Below are 16,831 nucleotides of genomic sequence, written 5' to 3'. Positions count from 1 at the left end.
GGGGGTGGCAGTGCCGAAGCAAGCACGGTGCGCAGGTGTGTACGGGGAGCCAAGCCGAACAGATCTGGTGTCCTTGTGTTGCCAGGCAGGGATTATCTGAGGTTAAAGAGGCAGCTAGAGCATGGAGGCTTCAAACACCACCCCAGCACTGTGGGCTTCAACCTGCAGTTCTTAGGAAACTACATACAGGTTTTGAACAGGAAAATGATAATATTCAGATTTGCATTTTGAATGAATCACTCTGGCACCCAGTGCCTTTTTGTTCTAAGTGCAGCTTGAAGAAGCTGAAGAAGAAAGACACAGGACAAGGAATCAGAAGGGGGATGAAATGAACATCTTTTGAGGGTGACCATTTATCAGCCACTGTGCCAAGTACATTATGCACAGTATTTCATTTCATCTCATTCATTTCTGTTTGAACCTCATCTCCTCCACTCAGCTGTGACCATAAACAAACCATCTGGCTTTTCTGAGTCTCAGTTTCCTCATATGTAAAATGGGGATGATATGAGATCTTACTTCACAGGGTGCTTCTGAGGGACCTTGAGAAAAGTGGTTAAAGGACTGTGTGAGCTCTAGCATCCTGGCAAGTGGGAACTGATTTGCGCTAACTTCTCCAGTGCTTATGGTCAACACCATTCATTGGGCACTTGTCATGTCCCACTTCTGTTAACTTGTAGATGTCCACCTACTGGACCACGAGCTGCCTGTGGGCAGGGACTGCCATGCCTTTCTATTCTCTCCGCAGTGGCTCGTGTGGTGCCTGCACAGGGTAGGTGGTCTAGAAACACCTGTTGAGTCTGGGAGGCACCTGAAGCCCCTTCTAACTTCCTCTTACCTTTATCAGTTCTTGAAGTTTGGGGTCGCTGCGTGAGTTGGGATCCACCATTGTTCTCACTTCGTTCTCCTCTTTAAAAAGAAAAGACAGTCAGCAGGGTGGTCCCACCTGAAGGCATTAGGCTAACCCAGAGAACAAGAGACCCCATTACCCAGCATTGTGTCCTCAGGGTCCAGCTCGAAGGGGATGGGGCTGAGGGGCAGGTTGATGGCGTTCATGCCCTCCTCCTGAAGCTCTGACACTGCAAGAAGGAAGCACAGAGTCACACTGTAGCCCACAGACAACAAGGGGTGGGGCTCCTAACAGACGTGTTCCGTATCAATGTGGATTGAGAAATAAAAGCACCAAGGTTGGGCTTTCCTGGTGGTGCAGTGGTTGAGAGTCCGCCTGCCGATGCAGGGGACACGGGTTCGTGCCCCGGTCCGGGAAGATCCCACATGCCGCGGAGCGGCTGGGCCCGTGAGCCATGGCCGCTGAGCCTGCGCGTCCAGAGCCTGTTCTCTGCAACGGGAGAGGCCACAACAGTGAGAGGCCCACGTACCAAAAAAAAAAAAAAAAAAGCACCGAGGTTAGCCTATAGCTGTGACTCAGCCTGCATCCGATTCCTGCCTCTCCTTGCTAAAAGGACCAAACTGTTCCCTTCATCTCACCTCTTCTGACCATCACCTCACTCGCTTTCCTGGAGAAATAGGGCACAGAAATCTGCCTCCTTTCGGAAATGATCTCGGGATAAACAGAAGGGAGGTGGGCACTGCAGTTTTTCTTAAGTCTCTTCCGTTGCCTCCGGCCTGTCCCTCCTTCCAGGGCTTGCCATCTGGCGCAGCGTGCACCTGACAGCTCTTTGCTGACTGGATGAACGAGGTCCCCACGTGGAGGCTACATTTATGTTGTAGATCACTTCCATGCTCAGTTCAACCCTCCTCTGACTTCTCTCCTGATTCGGCTTCCCTGAGTATCTTTCTGATTATCCCGCCTCCCTCCGTCACCTGGCCCCAGCTGCTGCTTGAGAGGACCTCATTCTGGCCTCTCCCTGGGCTCTGAACCTGTCCCTCCAGCTGTAAGGAGTCATGGGCCCTGCGGCCACCTCACCTCTCCAGGCCCGTTCCCTCAGCTGAACATGAAGAGCCGGACAGGACGACCAGTACGTTCTTTCTTACTTCCCAAATCTTAGAACTCTATGATTCCACTGTTGTCAAGAAAAATAACAAGAGGTCCGTGACCACTGAAGACGTGCAGCCTGGCGCCTCCATGCACTGAACCCTCACATGAAGCCTCAGTAAAAAATAAAAATCCCCACCACAAAACCAGTTGTGTGACGGACCCTTGCTGAGCACTTACCTTGGATTTTTACCTCTCCTAAAAGCAGTGGCTCAAATCCCCTCACCTCTGCTCAATTCCAGTTTGAGTAGTTACTTTGCACCAATTAAGCACAGAATGACCATTTTCTCTGAAAGCATTGATAACCAAAGGGTTCTAAAATAGCTGATATGGCAGCTGCAATCAACCTTTAGTAAAAGCAATGTCCCATCTTTCCATTTTATTTATGTTTATTGACTATGGCCTCACCGCTCGCCAGCATATACTTGCAAGAACTCTTAAGCACAAGGCAGTTGCTTACAAAGAGTTCTTTCATATTAGCAAACTCACTGATTGTTGCAGCTGGACAGGGAACGAGATTGCCTAAGAAAGAGAGTGAAAAACCCACTCTGCCCTAAAGGACACAACTCGCATTATGAAGCTGGTATTTAGTCCTGTTGCTGTGGGATCTTGACATTCATACGGGATATCAGCCAGTCACCATCTTGAATCTCCAAATCCACAGACACCCACCGCTCTGTATAATTCCCCCCACCCCCATAAAACATAACTGAAAAATGTAAGTGACACCTTCAAGGCTTAAATGATTCTACAGGTATAGGATTGCATTTGCTTTCCAGCGAAGAATAACTGCTTCCTGTTAGACTCCATAGTGTCTTCTAGCACTCCTCCTAGGACTAGCAGTTTGCTTTCTTTTCCAGGCTGTTTCTTACAAAGAAGCAAGATTTCCACTACTTAACAAGCACTGCTACGCAAGCAACGGGTAGTGGAAATAAAGTCACATTTCAGTGTGGGTGTGAGACTGGGTTTACTGGCCATTGAAGAGACTAGCTCTAGCTGCCATCTATGTCTCCTTCCCGTGTCCGCCCCTCGCCACCACCCCCGGCCAGGTCTGTGCTGTCCAATACAGTAGCCATTAACCACATGTGGCTACTGACGTTTAAATGAATTAAAAATTCAGTTTCTTAGTTGCGCCTGACACATTTCAAGCGCTCAATGGCCCACATGGGGCAAGTGGTACCACACTGGACAGTGAGAATGTAGACTTCCTCACCGGAGATTCAGTTGTATGGCGCTGTCCTAGGTAATCCCATAGATCCAAATGCTAATGATGCCCATGTTTAAATCTCCAGCCTGATGTATGCTTTATTACATATTTTTAAAATTAATAAGATTTAATTATCTAAAACTGAATTCAAGGCAACAGAATCAGGGATAGGATAAAAATGAAGCATCTTCCTAGATATTTTCCATGTACAAAACCAACCAAGCTTTGACCTAATTTATTCTCTACTGTTTTTTTTTTTTTTTTTTTGTAGTACGCGGGCCTCTCACTGCTGTGGCCTCTCCCGTTGCGGAGCACAGGCTCCGGACGCGCAGGCTCAGCGGCCATGGCTCACGGGCCCAGCCGCTCCACGGCATGTGGGATCCTCCCGGACCGGGGCACGAACCCGTGTCTCCTGCATCGGCAGGCGGACTCTCAACCACTGCGCCACCACGGAAACCCTATTGGTTTTATTTTACCCAGCATCACTGGGTTGTGAAAACAGAAGTCAAGCCATTATTAAAACAAAACCCAGAAGCAAACAAACAAAAACAAAATCTCCAGCCTAGGCCTGACCCTGAGCTCTAGACTCAATGTCTCCTCTTACGTCTATTAGTGGAGATCTCAAATTTACACATCCAAAACAGAACTCGTGATTTTCAGCACCCTCGCCCCCACCATAGCAACACTATATCAAGACCTGCTCATCCCCTACTCTTATCCTCCTCAGTAAATGGCACTATCATTTGCATAAGGGTTCAAGCCAAAATCTGAGGAATCACCCTTCACTTCTTTTTTTTTTTCTTTTTTTTTTTATTTTTCTTTTTATTTTTTTTATTTTTTTTTATTTTACAAATTTAATCAGTTATACATATACATATGTTCCCATATCCCCTCCCTTTTGCGTCTCCCTCCCACCCTCCCTATCCCACCCCTCCAGGCGGTCACAAAGAACCGAGCTGATCTCCCTGTGCTATGCGGCTGCTTCCCACTAGCTATCTACCTTACGTTTGGTAGTGTATATATGTCCATGCCGCTCTTTCACTTTGTCACAGCTTACCCTTCCCCCTCCCCATATCCTCAAGTCCATGCTCTAGTAGGTCTGTGTCTTTATTCCTGTCTTACCCCTATGTTCTTGATGACATTTTTTTCTTAAATTCCATATATATGTGTCAGCATACAGTATTTGTCTTTCTCTTTCTGACTTACTTCACTCTGTATGACAGACTCTAGGTCCATCCACCTCATTACAAATAGCTCAATTTCATTTCTTTTTATGGCTGAGTAATATTCCATTGTATATATGTGCCACATCTTCTTTATCCATTCATCCGATGATGGACACTTAGGTTGTTTCCATCTCCGGGCTATTGTAAATAGGGCTGCTATGAACATTTTGGTACATGTCTCTTTTTGAATTATGGTTTTCTCAGGGTATATGCCCAGTAGTGGGATTGCTGGGTCATATGGTAGTTCTATTTGTAGTTTTTTAAGGAACCTCCATACCGTTCTCCATAGTGGCTGTACCAATTCACATTCCCACCAGCAGTGCAAGAGTGTTCCCTTTTTTCCACACCCTCTCCAGCATTTATTGTTTCTAGATTTTTTGATGATGGCCATTCTGACTGGTGTGAGATGATATCTCATTGTAGTTTTGATTTGCATTTCTCTAATGAGTAAAGATGTTGAGCATCCTTTCATGTGCTTGTTGGCTGTCTGTATATCTTCTGTGGAGAAATGTCTATTTAGGTCTTCTGCCCATTTTTGGATTGGGTTGTTTGTTTTTTTGCTATTGAGATGCATGAGCTGCTTATAAATTTTGGAGATTAATCCTTTGTCAGTTGCTTCATTTGCAAATATTTTCTCCCATTCTGAGGGTTGTCTTTTCGTCTTGTTTATGGTTTCCTTTGCTGTGCAAAAGCTTTGAAGTTTCATTAGGTCCCATGTGTTTATTTTTGTCTTTATTTCCATTTCTCTAGGAGGTGGGTCCAAAAGGATCTTGCTGTGATTTATGTCATAGAGTGTTCTGCCTATGTTTTCCTCTAGGAGTTTGATAGTGTCTGGCCTTACATTTAGGTCTTTAATCCATTTTGAGCTAATTTTTGTGTATGGTGTTAGGGAGTGATCTAATCTCATACTTTTACATGTCCCTGTCCAGTTTTCCCAGCACCACTTATTGAAGAGACTGTCTTTTCTCCACTGTACATTCCTGCCTCCTTTATCAAAGATAAGGTGACCATATGTCCGTGGGCTTATCTCTGGGCTTTCTATCCTGTTCCATTGATCTATCTTTCTGTTTTTGTGCCAGTACCATACTGTCTTGATTACTGTAGCTTTGTAGTATAGTCTGAAGTCAGGGAGCCTGATTCCTCCAGCTCCATTTTTCGTTCTCAAGATTGCTTTGGCTATTCGGGGTCTTTTGTGTTTCCATACAAATTGTGAAATTTTTTGTTCTAGTTCTGTGAAAAATGCCATTGGTAGTTTGATAGGTATTGCATTGAATCTGTAGATTGCTTTGGGTAGTAGAGTCATTTTCACAATGTTGATTCTTCCAATCCAAGAACATGGTACATCTCTCCATCTATTTGTATCATCTTTAATTTCTTTCATCAGTGTCTTATAATTTTCTGCATACAGGTCTTTTGTCTCCTTAGGTAGGTTTATTCCTAGATATTTTATTCTTTTTGTTGCAATGGTTAATGGGAGTGTTTCCTTGATTTCACTTTCAGATTTTTCATCATTAGTATATAGGAATGCCAGAGATTTCTGTGCATTAATTTTGTATCCTGCTACTTTACCAAATTCATTGATTAGCTCTAGTAGTTTTCTGGTAGCATCTTTAGGATTCTCTATGTATAGTATCATGTCATCTGCAAACAGTGACAGCTTTACTTCTTCTTTTCCCATTTGGATTCCTTTTATTTCCTTTTCTTCTCTGATTGCTGTGGCTAAAACTTCCAAAACTATGTTGAATAAGAGTGGTGAGAGTGGGCAACCTTGTCTTGTTCCTGATCTTAGTGGAAATGGTTTCAGTTTTTCACCATTGAGGACGATGCTGGCTGTGGGTTTGTCATATATGGCCTTTATTATGTTGAGGAAAGTTCCCTCTATGCCTACTTTCTGCAGGGTTTTTATCATAAATGGGTGTTGAATTTTGTCAAAAGCTTTCTCTGCATCTATTGAGATGATCATATGGTTTTTCTCCTTCAGTTTGTTAATATGGTATATCACATTGATTGATTTGCGTATGTTGAAGAATCCTTGCATTCCTGGAATAAACCCCACTTGATCATGGTGTATGATCCTTTTAATGTGCTGTTGGATTCTGTTTGCTAGTATTTTGTTGAGGATTTTTGCATCTATGTTCATCAGTGATATTGGCCTGTAGTTTTCTTTCTTTGTGACATCCTTGTCTGGTTTTGGTATCAAGGTGATGGTGGCCTCGTAGAATGAGTTTGGGAGTGTTCCTCCCTCTGCTATATTTTGGAAGAGTTTGAGAAGGATAGGTGTTAGCTCTTCTCTAAATGCTTGATAGAATTCGCCTGTGAAGCCATCTGGTCCTGGCCTTTTGTTTGTTGGAAGATTTTTAATCACAGTTTCAATTTCAGTGCTTGTGATTGGTCTGTTCATATTTTCTATTTCTTCCTGATTCAGTCTTGGCAGGTTGTGCATTTCTAAGAATTTGTCCATTTCTTCCAGGTTGTCCATTTTATTGGCATAGAGTTGCTTATAGTAATCTCTCATGATCTTTTGTATTTCTGCAGTGTCAGTTGTTACTTCTCCTTTTTCATTTCTAATTCTATTGATTTGAGTCTTCTCCCTTTTTTTCTTGATGAGTCTGGCTAATGGTTTATCAATTTTGTTTATCTTCTCAAAGAACCAGCTTTTAGTTTTATTGATCTTTGCTATCGTTTCCTTCATTTCTTTTTCATTTATTTCTGATCTGATTTTTATGATTTCTTTCTTTCTGCTAACTTTGGGATGTTTTTGTTCTTCTTTCTCTAATTGCTTTAGGTGCAAGGTTAGGTTGTTTATTCGAGATATTTCCTGTTTCTTAAGGTGGGGTTGTATTGCCATAAACTTCCCTCTTAGAACTGCTTTTGCTGCATCCCATAGGTTTTGGGTCGTCGTGTCTCCATTGTCATTTGTTTCTAGGTATTTTTTAATTTCCTCTTTGATTTCTTCAGTGATCACTTCGTTATTAAGTAGTGTATTGTTTAGCCTCCATGTGTTTGTATGTTTTACAGCTCTTTTCCTGTAATTGATATCTAGTCTCATAGCATTGTGGTCGGAAAAGATACTTGATACAATTTCAATTTTCTTAAATTTACCAAGGCTTGATTTGTGACCCAAGATATGATCTATCCTGGAGAATGTTCCATGAGCACTTGAGAAAAATGTGTATTCTGTTGTTTTTGGATGGAATGTCCTATAAATATAAATTAAGTCCATCTTGTTTAATGTATCATTTAAAGCTTGTGTTTCCTTATTTATTTTCATTTTGGATGACCTGTCCATTGGTGAAAGTGGGGTGTTAAAGTCCCCTACTATGATTGTGTTACTGTCGATTTCTCCTTTTATGGCTGTTAATATTTCCCTTATTTATTGAGGTGCTCCTATGTTTGGTGCATAAATATTTACAATTGTTATATCTTCTTCTTGGATTGATCCCTTGATCATTATGTAGTGTCCTTCTTTGTCTCTTCTAGTAGTCTTTATTTTAAAGTCTATTTTGTCTGATATGAGAATTGCTACTCCAGCTTTCTTTTGGTTTCCATTTGCATGGAATATCTTTTTCCATCCCCTTACTTTCAGTCTGTATGTGTCTCTAGGTCTGAAGTGGGTCTCTTGTAGACAGCATATATATGGGTCTTGTTTTTGTATCCATTCAGCCAGTCTGTGTCTTTTGGTGGGAGCATTTAGTCCATTTACATTTAAGGTAATTATTGATATGTATGTTCCTATTCCCATTTTCTTAATTGTTTTGGGTTCGTTATTGTAGTTCTTTTCCTTCTGTTGTGTTTCTTGCCTAGAGAAGTTCCTTTAGCATTTGTTGTAAAGCTGGTTTGGTGGTGCTGAACTCTCTCAGCTTTTGCTTGTCTGTAAAGGTTTTAATTTCTCCATCAAATCTGAATGAGATCCTTGCTGGGTAGAGTAATCTTGGTTGCAGGTTTTTCTCCTTCATCACTTTAAGTATGTCCTGCCACTCCCTTCTGGCTTGTAGAGTTTCTGCTGAGAGATCAGCTGTTATCCTGATGGGGGTTCCCTTGTGTGTTATTTGTTGTTTTTGCCTTGCTGCTTTTAATATGATTTCTTTGTGTTTAATTTTTGACAGTTTGATTAATATGTGTCTTGGTGTATTTCTCCTTGGATTTATTCTGTATGGGACTCTCTGTGCCTCCTGGACTTGATTAACTATTTCCTTTCCCATATTAGGGAAGTTTTCAACTATAATCTCTTCAAATATTTTCTCAGTCCCTTTCTTTTTCTCTTCTTCTTCTGGAACCCCTATAATTCGAATGTTGGTGCGTTTAATGTTGTCCCAGAGGTCTCTGAGACTGTCCTCTGTTCTTTTCATTCTTTTTTCTTTATTTTGCTGTGCAGCAGTTATTTCCACTATTTTATCTTCCACCTCACTTATCCGTTCTTCTGCCTCAGTTATTCTGCTATTGATCCCATCTAGAGTATTTTTTATTTCATTTATTGTGTTTTTAATCGATGCTTGATTCGTCTTTAGTTCTTCTAGGTCCTTGTTAACTGTTTCTTGCATTTTGTCTATTCTATTTCCAAGATTTTGGATCATCTTTACCATCATTATTCTGAATTCTTTTTCAGATAGACTGCCTATTACCTCTTCATTTGTTAGGTCTGGTGGGTTTTTATCTTGCTCCTTCTCCTGCTGTGTGTTTTTCTGTCTTCTCATTTTGCTTATGTTACTGTGTTTGGGGTCTCCTTTTTGCAGGCTGCAGGTTCGTAGTTCCCGTTGTTTTTGGTGTCTGTCCCCAGTGGCTAAGGTTGGTTTAGTGGGTTGTGTAGGCTTCTTGGTGGAGGGGACTACTGCCTGTGTTCTGGTGGATGAGGCTGGATCTTGTCTTTCTGGTGGGCAGGTCCACGTCTGGTGGTGTGTTTTGGGGTGTTTGCGGACTTTTTATGATTTGAGGCAGCCTCTCTGCTAATGGGTGGGGTTGTGTTCCTGTCTTGCTAGTTGTTTGGCATTGGGTGTCCAGCACTGTAGCTTGCTGGTCGTTGAGTGAAGCTGGCTGCTGGTGTTGAGATGGAGATCTCTGGAAGATTTTCGCCGTTTGATATTATGTGGAGCTGGGAGGTCTCTTGTGGACCAGTGTCCTGAAGTTGGCTCTCCCACCTCAGAGGCACAGCACTGACTCCTGGCTCCTCAATTTGGGATGATTTGTTGTCTATTCATGTATTCCACAGATGCAGGGTACATGAAGTTGATTGTGGAGCTTTAATCCGCTGCTTCTGAGGCTGCTGGGAGAGGTTTCCCTTTCTCTTCTTTGTTCTCACAGCTCCTGGGTCTCAGCTTTGGATTTGGCCCCGCCTCTGCGTGTAGGTCGCCGGAGGGCGTCTGTTCTTCGCTCAGACAGGACAGGGTTAAAGGAGAAGCCTCTTCGGGGACTCTGGCTCACTCAGGCCGGGCGGGAGGGAGGGGCACGGGGTGCGGGGCGAGCCTGCAGCGGCAGAGGTCGGCGTGACGTTGCACCAGCCCGAGGCGCGCTGTGCGTTCTCCTGGGGAAGCCGCCCCTGGATCCCGGGACCCCGGCAGTGGCAGGCTGCACAGGCTCCCGGAAGGGCGGTGTGGGCAGTGACCTGCGCTCGCACACAGGCTTCTTGGCGGCGGCAGCAGCAGCCCCAGCGTCCCACGCCCGTCTCTGGGCTCCGCGCTTTCAGCCGCGACTCGCGCCCGTCTCTGGAGCTCCTTTACGCGGTGCTCTTAATCCCCTCTCCTCGCGCACCAGGAAACCAAGAGGGAAGAAAAAGTCTCCTGCCTCTTCGGCAGCTCCAGAGTTTTCCCGGACTCCCTCCCGGCTAGCTGTGGCACATTAGTCCCCTTCAGGCTGAGTTCTCGCAGCCAGCCCCAGTCCTCTCCCTGCGCTCTGACCGAAGCCCGAGCCTCAGCTCCAGCGCCGCCCGCCCCGGCGGGGGAGCAGACAAGCCTCTCGGGCTGGTGAGTGCCGCTCGGCACCGCTCCTCTGTGCGGGAATCTCTCTGCTTTGCCCTACCCAGGTATGTGGGGAGTTTCTTGCCTTTTGGGAGGTCTGGGGTCTTCTGCCAGCGTTCAGTAGGTGTTCTGTAGGAGTTGTTCCACGTGTAGCTGTATTTCTGGTGTATCTGTGGGGAGGAAGGTGATCTCCGCGTCTTACTCTTCCGCCATCTTACCCGGAAGTCCCCTTCACTTCTTTTCCTCACCATTTGCAGCCAATACATCGGCAAGTTTTGTGGGCTCCACCTCCAAAACAGGACCCTAGACCCTATTCCAACCACTTCTCACCATCCCCCACCACCATCATCCTGGTTCAGGTCACCATTATCTTTCACCTAAATAACCAGAACCACCTTCTAACCATCCCACTGCTTTCTGATGCATTGTCCCCGCCCCCGTCTACTTCCTATAGCACAATCAGAATGATCTATAAAGATATAAACAGGATCATACATTCTCCTGCTTTAAGCCTTCCTGTGGCTTCCCATCATACTCAGAATAAAACCCCAACTCCTTCCTAAGACCTACAGGACCCTCTGATTAGCCCCCTGCCTCCGTCTTGTATTGTATTTTCTCCATAGCACTCAGCATGATCTGAAATAACTATTATTTCTACATTTGTTAGCTATCACCCCTTAACAGAATGTAAGCCGTGGGAAGACTGGCACTCTTTCTCTTTTGTTTGTTATTAGTCTCCAAAGAGGAGCCAGACTGCCTAGAGTCAAATCCAGGCTCTATCACTTACTAGCTATGTGACCTTGGGCAAATTCATCAACCTCTTATACCTCAGTTTCCTTATCTGCAAATGGGGACGATAATAATATTGCCTACCTCCTAGGGCTGTTGAGAAGATTAAATGAGTTAATATATGTAAAGCACTTAGAAGAGTGTCTGGTACCTGGTAAGAGCTATGTAATTATTTGCTATTATTACTTAAAATGGTAAGCACTCAAGAACCATTTGTTGAATAAATGAAAAAAACTGTTAAGACCACCCTTCCACTGCACAGGTTGTAAGCTGAAGCACAATTTAGCAAAGCAGTGTATAGGATGTAAAGAAGGATTTCATCCTGTCCTTCGGGGAAAAAAATATATTTGGGCCTGACCCTGTGTGTGCATGTGTGGGCACATTTCTAGGGCAGCATTTCCAGCATACATTTTGTAAAGAGAAAAAAGCTGCTTCTGTCCCAAGACTTGTACAGCCAGAGCCAATTTGTGAATATAGAGATATTTACACCTCTAACATGTGACTAGAAATGCAATATTTGCAACCGAATATAAAGGTGGTTCTGAACGGGATCTCTTTTTCTGTGTAGATCATTGTTAAAAATGTTTTCAGATGAAAAATTCCCAGTGAGAAACACTCCCCTGTGCCCTGCCTCTTTAATTCACTCACAGAGACAAAACAAACCCGAGAAGAAAGGCTGAGATATGTTTGCAATTGGAAATGTTTTTTTTTTTTTTCAGGAAATGATTTGGTACAGGAACATCATTCCCATCCCATTAACTGCTGACTCGGAGCCAATTGTTTGTAAAAGTGAATATGCAAACTGCCCGGTTCAGGCTTGGCCCCCGCCCCATGGGGCTGCATTAGTGGCCACATTCCCAAAACAGCCCGCGTGCTTTGGAGGTTTCATTTCTATTAAACCAAAGCAGGACCCAGCAGAAGCCCCTCACCATCCTTAGGCTCTGAAAGAGAAAGAGCTGCAATTGAATTTTCTCGGCATAGAATATGAATATGATGTTTATCCCTCGAACCTCCTCTAACAGTCTAAAACTAGGTCTGAATGTGCAGCCCTCGGTGTCTCGTGGCACCATTAGTCATAACTTAATAAACAGACTAAATGCCCAGCTGAAGGTCGGGCTTGGGAGAGCAGGGCGATTGCCTCAACTGCTGAAGTGCTCACCATGAGAGAGGGGGCATGGCTTTTCTGGGAAACACAGTCTGACTCTGCACCCAGCTGTGCAGCAGAAAAAGTACACAAATGGGCTTTGGAGTCTGAAAGAACTAGATTTGAATCCTACTTCTATTTTTATCAGCCATGGGACCTTATGTTAGTGACTTAACCTCTCTGAAGTTCGGTATAAAACAATTCTGTATAAAACAAGAGTATATATAAAAAAAAAATTAGGGCTTCCCTTGTGGTGCAGTGGTTGAGAGTCCGCCTGCCGATGCAGGGGACACGGGTTCGTGCCCCGGTCCGGGAGGATCCCACATGCCGTGGAGCGGCTGGGCCCGTGAGCCATGGCCGCTGAGCCTGCGCGTCCGGAGCCTGTGCTCCGCAACGGGAGAGGCCACGACAGTGAGAGGCCCGCGTACCGGAAAAATAAACACCCCCCCCCCAAAACCCACAAGAGTATAGGGACTTCCCTGGCAGTCCAGTGGTTAAGACTTCGCCTTCTAATGCAGGGGGTGTGGGTTTGATCCCTGGTCGGGGAGCTAAGATCCCATAGGCCTTGTGGCCAAAAAACCGAAACATAAAAAAAACAAACAAAAAAACAGAAACAATATTGTAACAAATTCAATAAAGACCTTAAAAATGGTCCACATCAAAAAAAATGAAAACAAAACAAAAAACAAACAAACAAAAAAACCCAAGGGTATAGCTGACACTATTGATTTCCTCTCCAATATTGATTTTGTTTTTTCTCTGCTGAAAGAACCCTCATTTTGTTCCAGTATACACTCTGCCTCCTGTGCCTCTAGGTACCTAACTAGTACATGGAACACCAGGATTATAAAGTTGATGGATGCAATGGATAGTAATTTCCCTTTCCTTTTTTTCCATGAGAAACAGAATAGCTGCAGGCATCTCTTACACTCCAGAATATATATACAGGTGCTCAGTGAACACCAGGGAGAAAACAAGTATGGTGAGAAGAATGGAGAGAGGTTTCTAAGAGTACAAAAGGGTCTATTTATGCAAGGCCAGTAATCTCATTCCTTCAACCAATAAACATTACCAGGCACCTCCTCTGAAGCAGACCTTGTGTCAGCACTGGGGATAAGGGTTTGGGGATCTGACATGAGTTTGCCTCAATCTGTTCACAGGTGGTGGGAGAGGTAGGCACAGAAAAACACAATGGGCAGTACGTTGCACTCAGGGGTGAGAGACATGTAACTAGAGGGCTGTGGGAGCTCGTGGGGAACAAGGATAACTTTGGATGTGGAAGACTGGGAAGGATTCCCAGAAAGGGGGACAGGTGAGCTGGACTTTGAAAAACTTAAATTTTCATCCGACACAGGTGCCCCACAAAAAACACATCTTGTGTATAAACAGCAAAGTGTGGACCAACAGGGCAGGTGTTGAGAGAGTTGTGATTATGTCTGAGCACCGGGAATGCAGGGTGCACACAGGGGAAATGCGGAGAAGAACAAGGGGCAAATAAGTAGGTGGGGTCCAGAGTGTCAAGGGCTGCGAATTCACCTCTTCCCCAGCATGCCCTGGACCATGCTCCCCGTGTCTACAGATGAAAACCCCAAACAACATACTGAGGGAGGGCAAGAAGATAAGCAAGATGTTTTCTCTTTCAGTGCAAGTGGGCCCCAGTGAGATACGTAGGCTGCTCTAGATCCTTATCAGGACTCCAAGATTAATTTCTGGCCCTCGTAAAAGATACTCAAGCTCCCTTAATTTCTAAGTGGTTCAAGGCCCACCCCCGCAGACGTTCTTGCAGCTAGAGACAACTACACTGTCTGGTCGGCAAATCCCAACAATTTTTCTCTATATGAAAAATCAACCTGAAAGAACATCTACCAAAAAACTATAGCTAACATACTTAATGGTGAGAAACTGGAATACTTATACCCTAAGATTGGGAACAAGGCAAAGATGTCTCCTCTCACCACACCTATTCAAAATCATACTAAAAATTCTAGCTACTACAATAATACAGGAGATGGAAATGAAAGGTATACAAATTGGGAAGGAAGAAATAAAACCATCTTTGTTTGTAGATAACATGATTAACTATGAAAATCCCAAAGAATTGACCAAAACAAAATGAAACAGAAAATATCCATACTCTTAGAACCAATTAGTAATTATGACAAGGTGGCAGGATAGAAGGTTAATATACACAAGTCAATTATTTTCCTATACACTGGCAATAAATGATTAAAATTAGAAATTAAAAACACAATATCATTTATAGTAGCACCCAAAAAAGCAACACTAAGATATAAATCTAACAGAATGTACACAGGGTTGATATACAGAAAATTACAAAACTCTGATGAAAGAAATCAGAGAAGATCTAGATAAATGGAGAGATAGTCAGTGTTCATGGATTATAAGACATAGTACTAAGATGTCAATTCTTTCCAAGTTCACCTATAGATTCAAGGTAATCCTAGTCAAAGTCACAGCAAGCTATTTTGTGGATATCGACAAACAGATTCTAAAGTTTACACAGAAAGGCAAAGACCCAGAGTAGACAACACAATATTAAAGAAGAACAAAGTTGGAGGACTGACACTACCAGACTTCAAGACTTACCATGATGCTACAGTAATCAAGACAGCATGATATTGGCAAAAGAGTAGACACATAGATCAATGGAACAGAATAAAGAACCCAGAAACAAACCCACACAAATACAGTCAACTGATCTTTGACAAAGGAGCAAAGTCAATTCAATGCAGAAAGGATAGTTGTACTAACAAATGGTGCTAGAATTGGACGTCCATCTGCAAAAGTTAATCTAGATACAGACCATACACTTTTCATTTTCTTAACAATATCTTTCACAGAATAGAAATTTTAATGAAGTCCAACATCAACTTTTCTTTCATGGATTGTCCTTTTGGTGTCATATGTAAAAACTCATTGCCAAACCCTTAAATCACATAGATTTGCTATGTTTTCTTCTGTAAATTTTATACATTATGTTCTATACTTAGGTCTGTGATCACTTTGAGTTAAATTTTGTGAAAAGATCATTAAAAACAAGGAAAGTCTGAGAAAATGTAACAGCCAAGAGGAGCCTAAGAAGATGTGATGGCTAAGGGTGATACGGTATCCTGCATGGGATCCTGGAACAGAAGAAGGACATTAGGTAAAAACTGAAGAAATCTGAATAAACTATGGACTTTAGTTAATAATAATATATCAATATGGGTTCATGAATTATAATAAATGTACCATACTAATGTAAGATGTTAATAAGAGGGGAAACTGGGCATAGGCATATGGGAACTATCTGTACTGCCTTGGCATTTTTCCTGTAAATCCAAAAGTATTATAAGAACAGTCTATTAAAAAAATCAACCCAAATTTGCTATTTTTCCAACCACATAGAGTGTTCACTGGGGGGAAATCCATGATTTTAAGAGACATATGTTTCTTCCCATCACCAAGGAGAGAGTGGTAATTTATCCAACATTAGCTGAGCCCTATAGAAGCATTTGCACAGGAGGCAAAGCACAAAGACCATTTCAAAGCCCTACAGTGCAAGCTGTACTCATTCCCAAGTGAGAACTTGTTTCCAGGAAGAAACTGCCTGGTTTTTTGGTTTGTTTCCAGGGCTGAGAGGAGCAGACAGAGCTTCCTCATAACTTAAGGATGCTGGGCAAGGTCATTTCTGCTTTCCCAAGAAGAGGTCTGTCCCACTAGCATAACTGTCACTGAAGGTGTCTTTAATGCTTTCTCTGGAACTGCTCTGGAAACTCTATCTATCCCTTGTCCCTGATGGGGCCTTTACATCATGGGCTTTGGTATTAGTTTTCTATTGCTGTAGTAACAAATCACCACACACTTGGTGGCTGAAAACAACACAGATTTATTATCCTTATGGTTCAGTAGGTTAGAAGTCCAACATGGGTCTCACTGGGCTAAAATCAAGGCATTGGCAGGGCACGTTCTTTTCTGGAGGCTCTGGGGGAGAATCCATTTTCTTGCCTTTTCTGGCTTCTGGAGGCCACCTGCATTCCTTGGCTTGTGGCCCCCTTCCTCCATCTTCAAAGCCAGCAATGGGGGGTGAAAATCCTTTTCGCATTGCATTACTCTGACCTCCTCTTCTGCCTTCCTCTTCCACTTTTAAGTACCCTATGACTACACTGGGCCACTTGGATAATCCAGGACAATCTCCTTATTTTAGAGTCAGCTGATGAGCAGCCATAATTCTACCTGCAACCTTAATTTCCCTTTGCCATGTAAGCTAACATATTCACAGATTCCAGGGATTGGGATATGGATTTCTTTGGGAGGCCATTATCCTGCCTATAACAGGTTTCTTGGTTAAGGGGAACCTTGGTTAAGGGGTTCTGTTCTCAATACTCACCTCTGCCTACCACATGTGGGTTCACTTTTCTTCTAGGTGAGATTGTCAAAAGGAAATGCAAAATCCCAACCCCTACCATCCCAGCCCTTAAACCAGAGGAGTTTTACTACTTTTAACTAAAAGGATAC

The 16,831-nt window shown here is 43.3% G+C and overlaps 1 protein-coding gene across 2 annotated transcripts in view; it reads right to left on the bottom strand.

The window, feature by feature from the left end:
* Nucleotides 1-16,831, bottom strand: part of PARVA (parvin alpha) — a 197,575-nt gene that overhangs the window by 80,050 nt on the left and 100,694 nt on the right. For both annotated transcript variants that reach the window (XM_060103083.1, XM_060103082.1), the window contains 2 exons: nt 990-1,079; nt 839-909 (listed from right to left, as the gene is read on the bottom strand). In XM_060103083.1, coding sequence (XP_059959066.1) covers nt 839-909; nt 990-1,079 — 161 coding nt within the window. The remainder of the gene's footprint in view (nt 1-838; nt 910-989; nt 1,080-16,831) is intronic.

The sequence above is a fragment of the Mesoplodon densirostris genome, chromosome 7, assembly GCF_025265405.1.
Source record: "Mesoplodon densirostris isolate mMesDen1 chromosome 7, mMesDen1 primary haplotype, whole genome shotgun sequence".
Lineage (NCBI taxonomy): Eukaryota > Metazoa > Chordata > Mammalia > Artiodactyla > Ziphiidae > Mesoplodon > Mesoplodon densirostris.
Note: the sequence above shows the minus strand (reverse complement) of the source record. Positions and strands in the feature narration are given on the sequence as shown.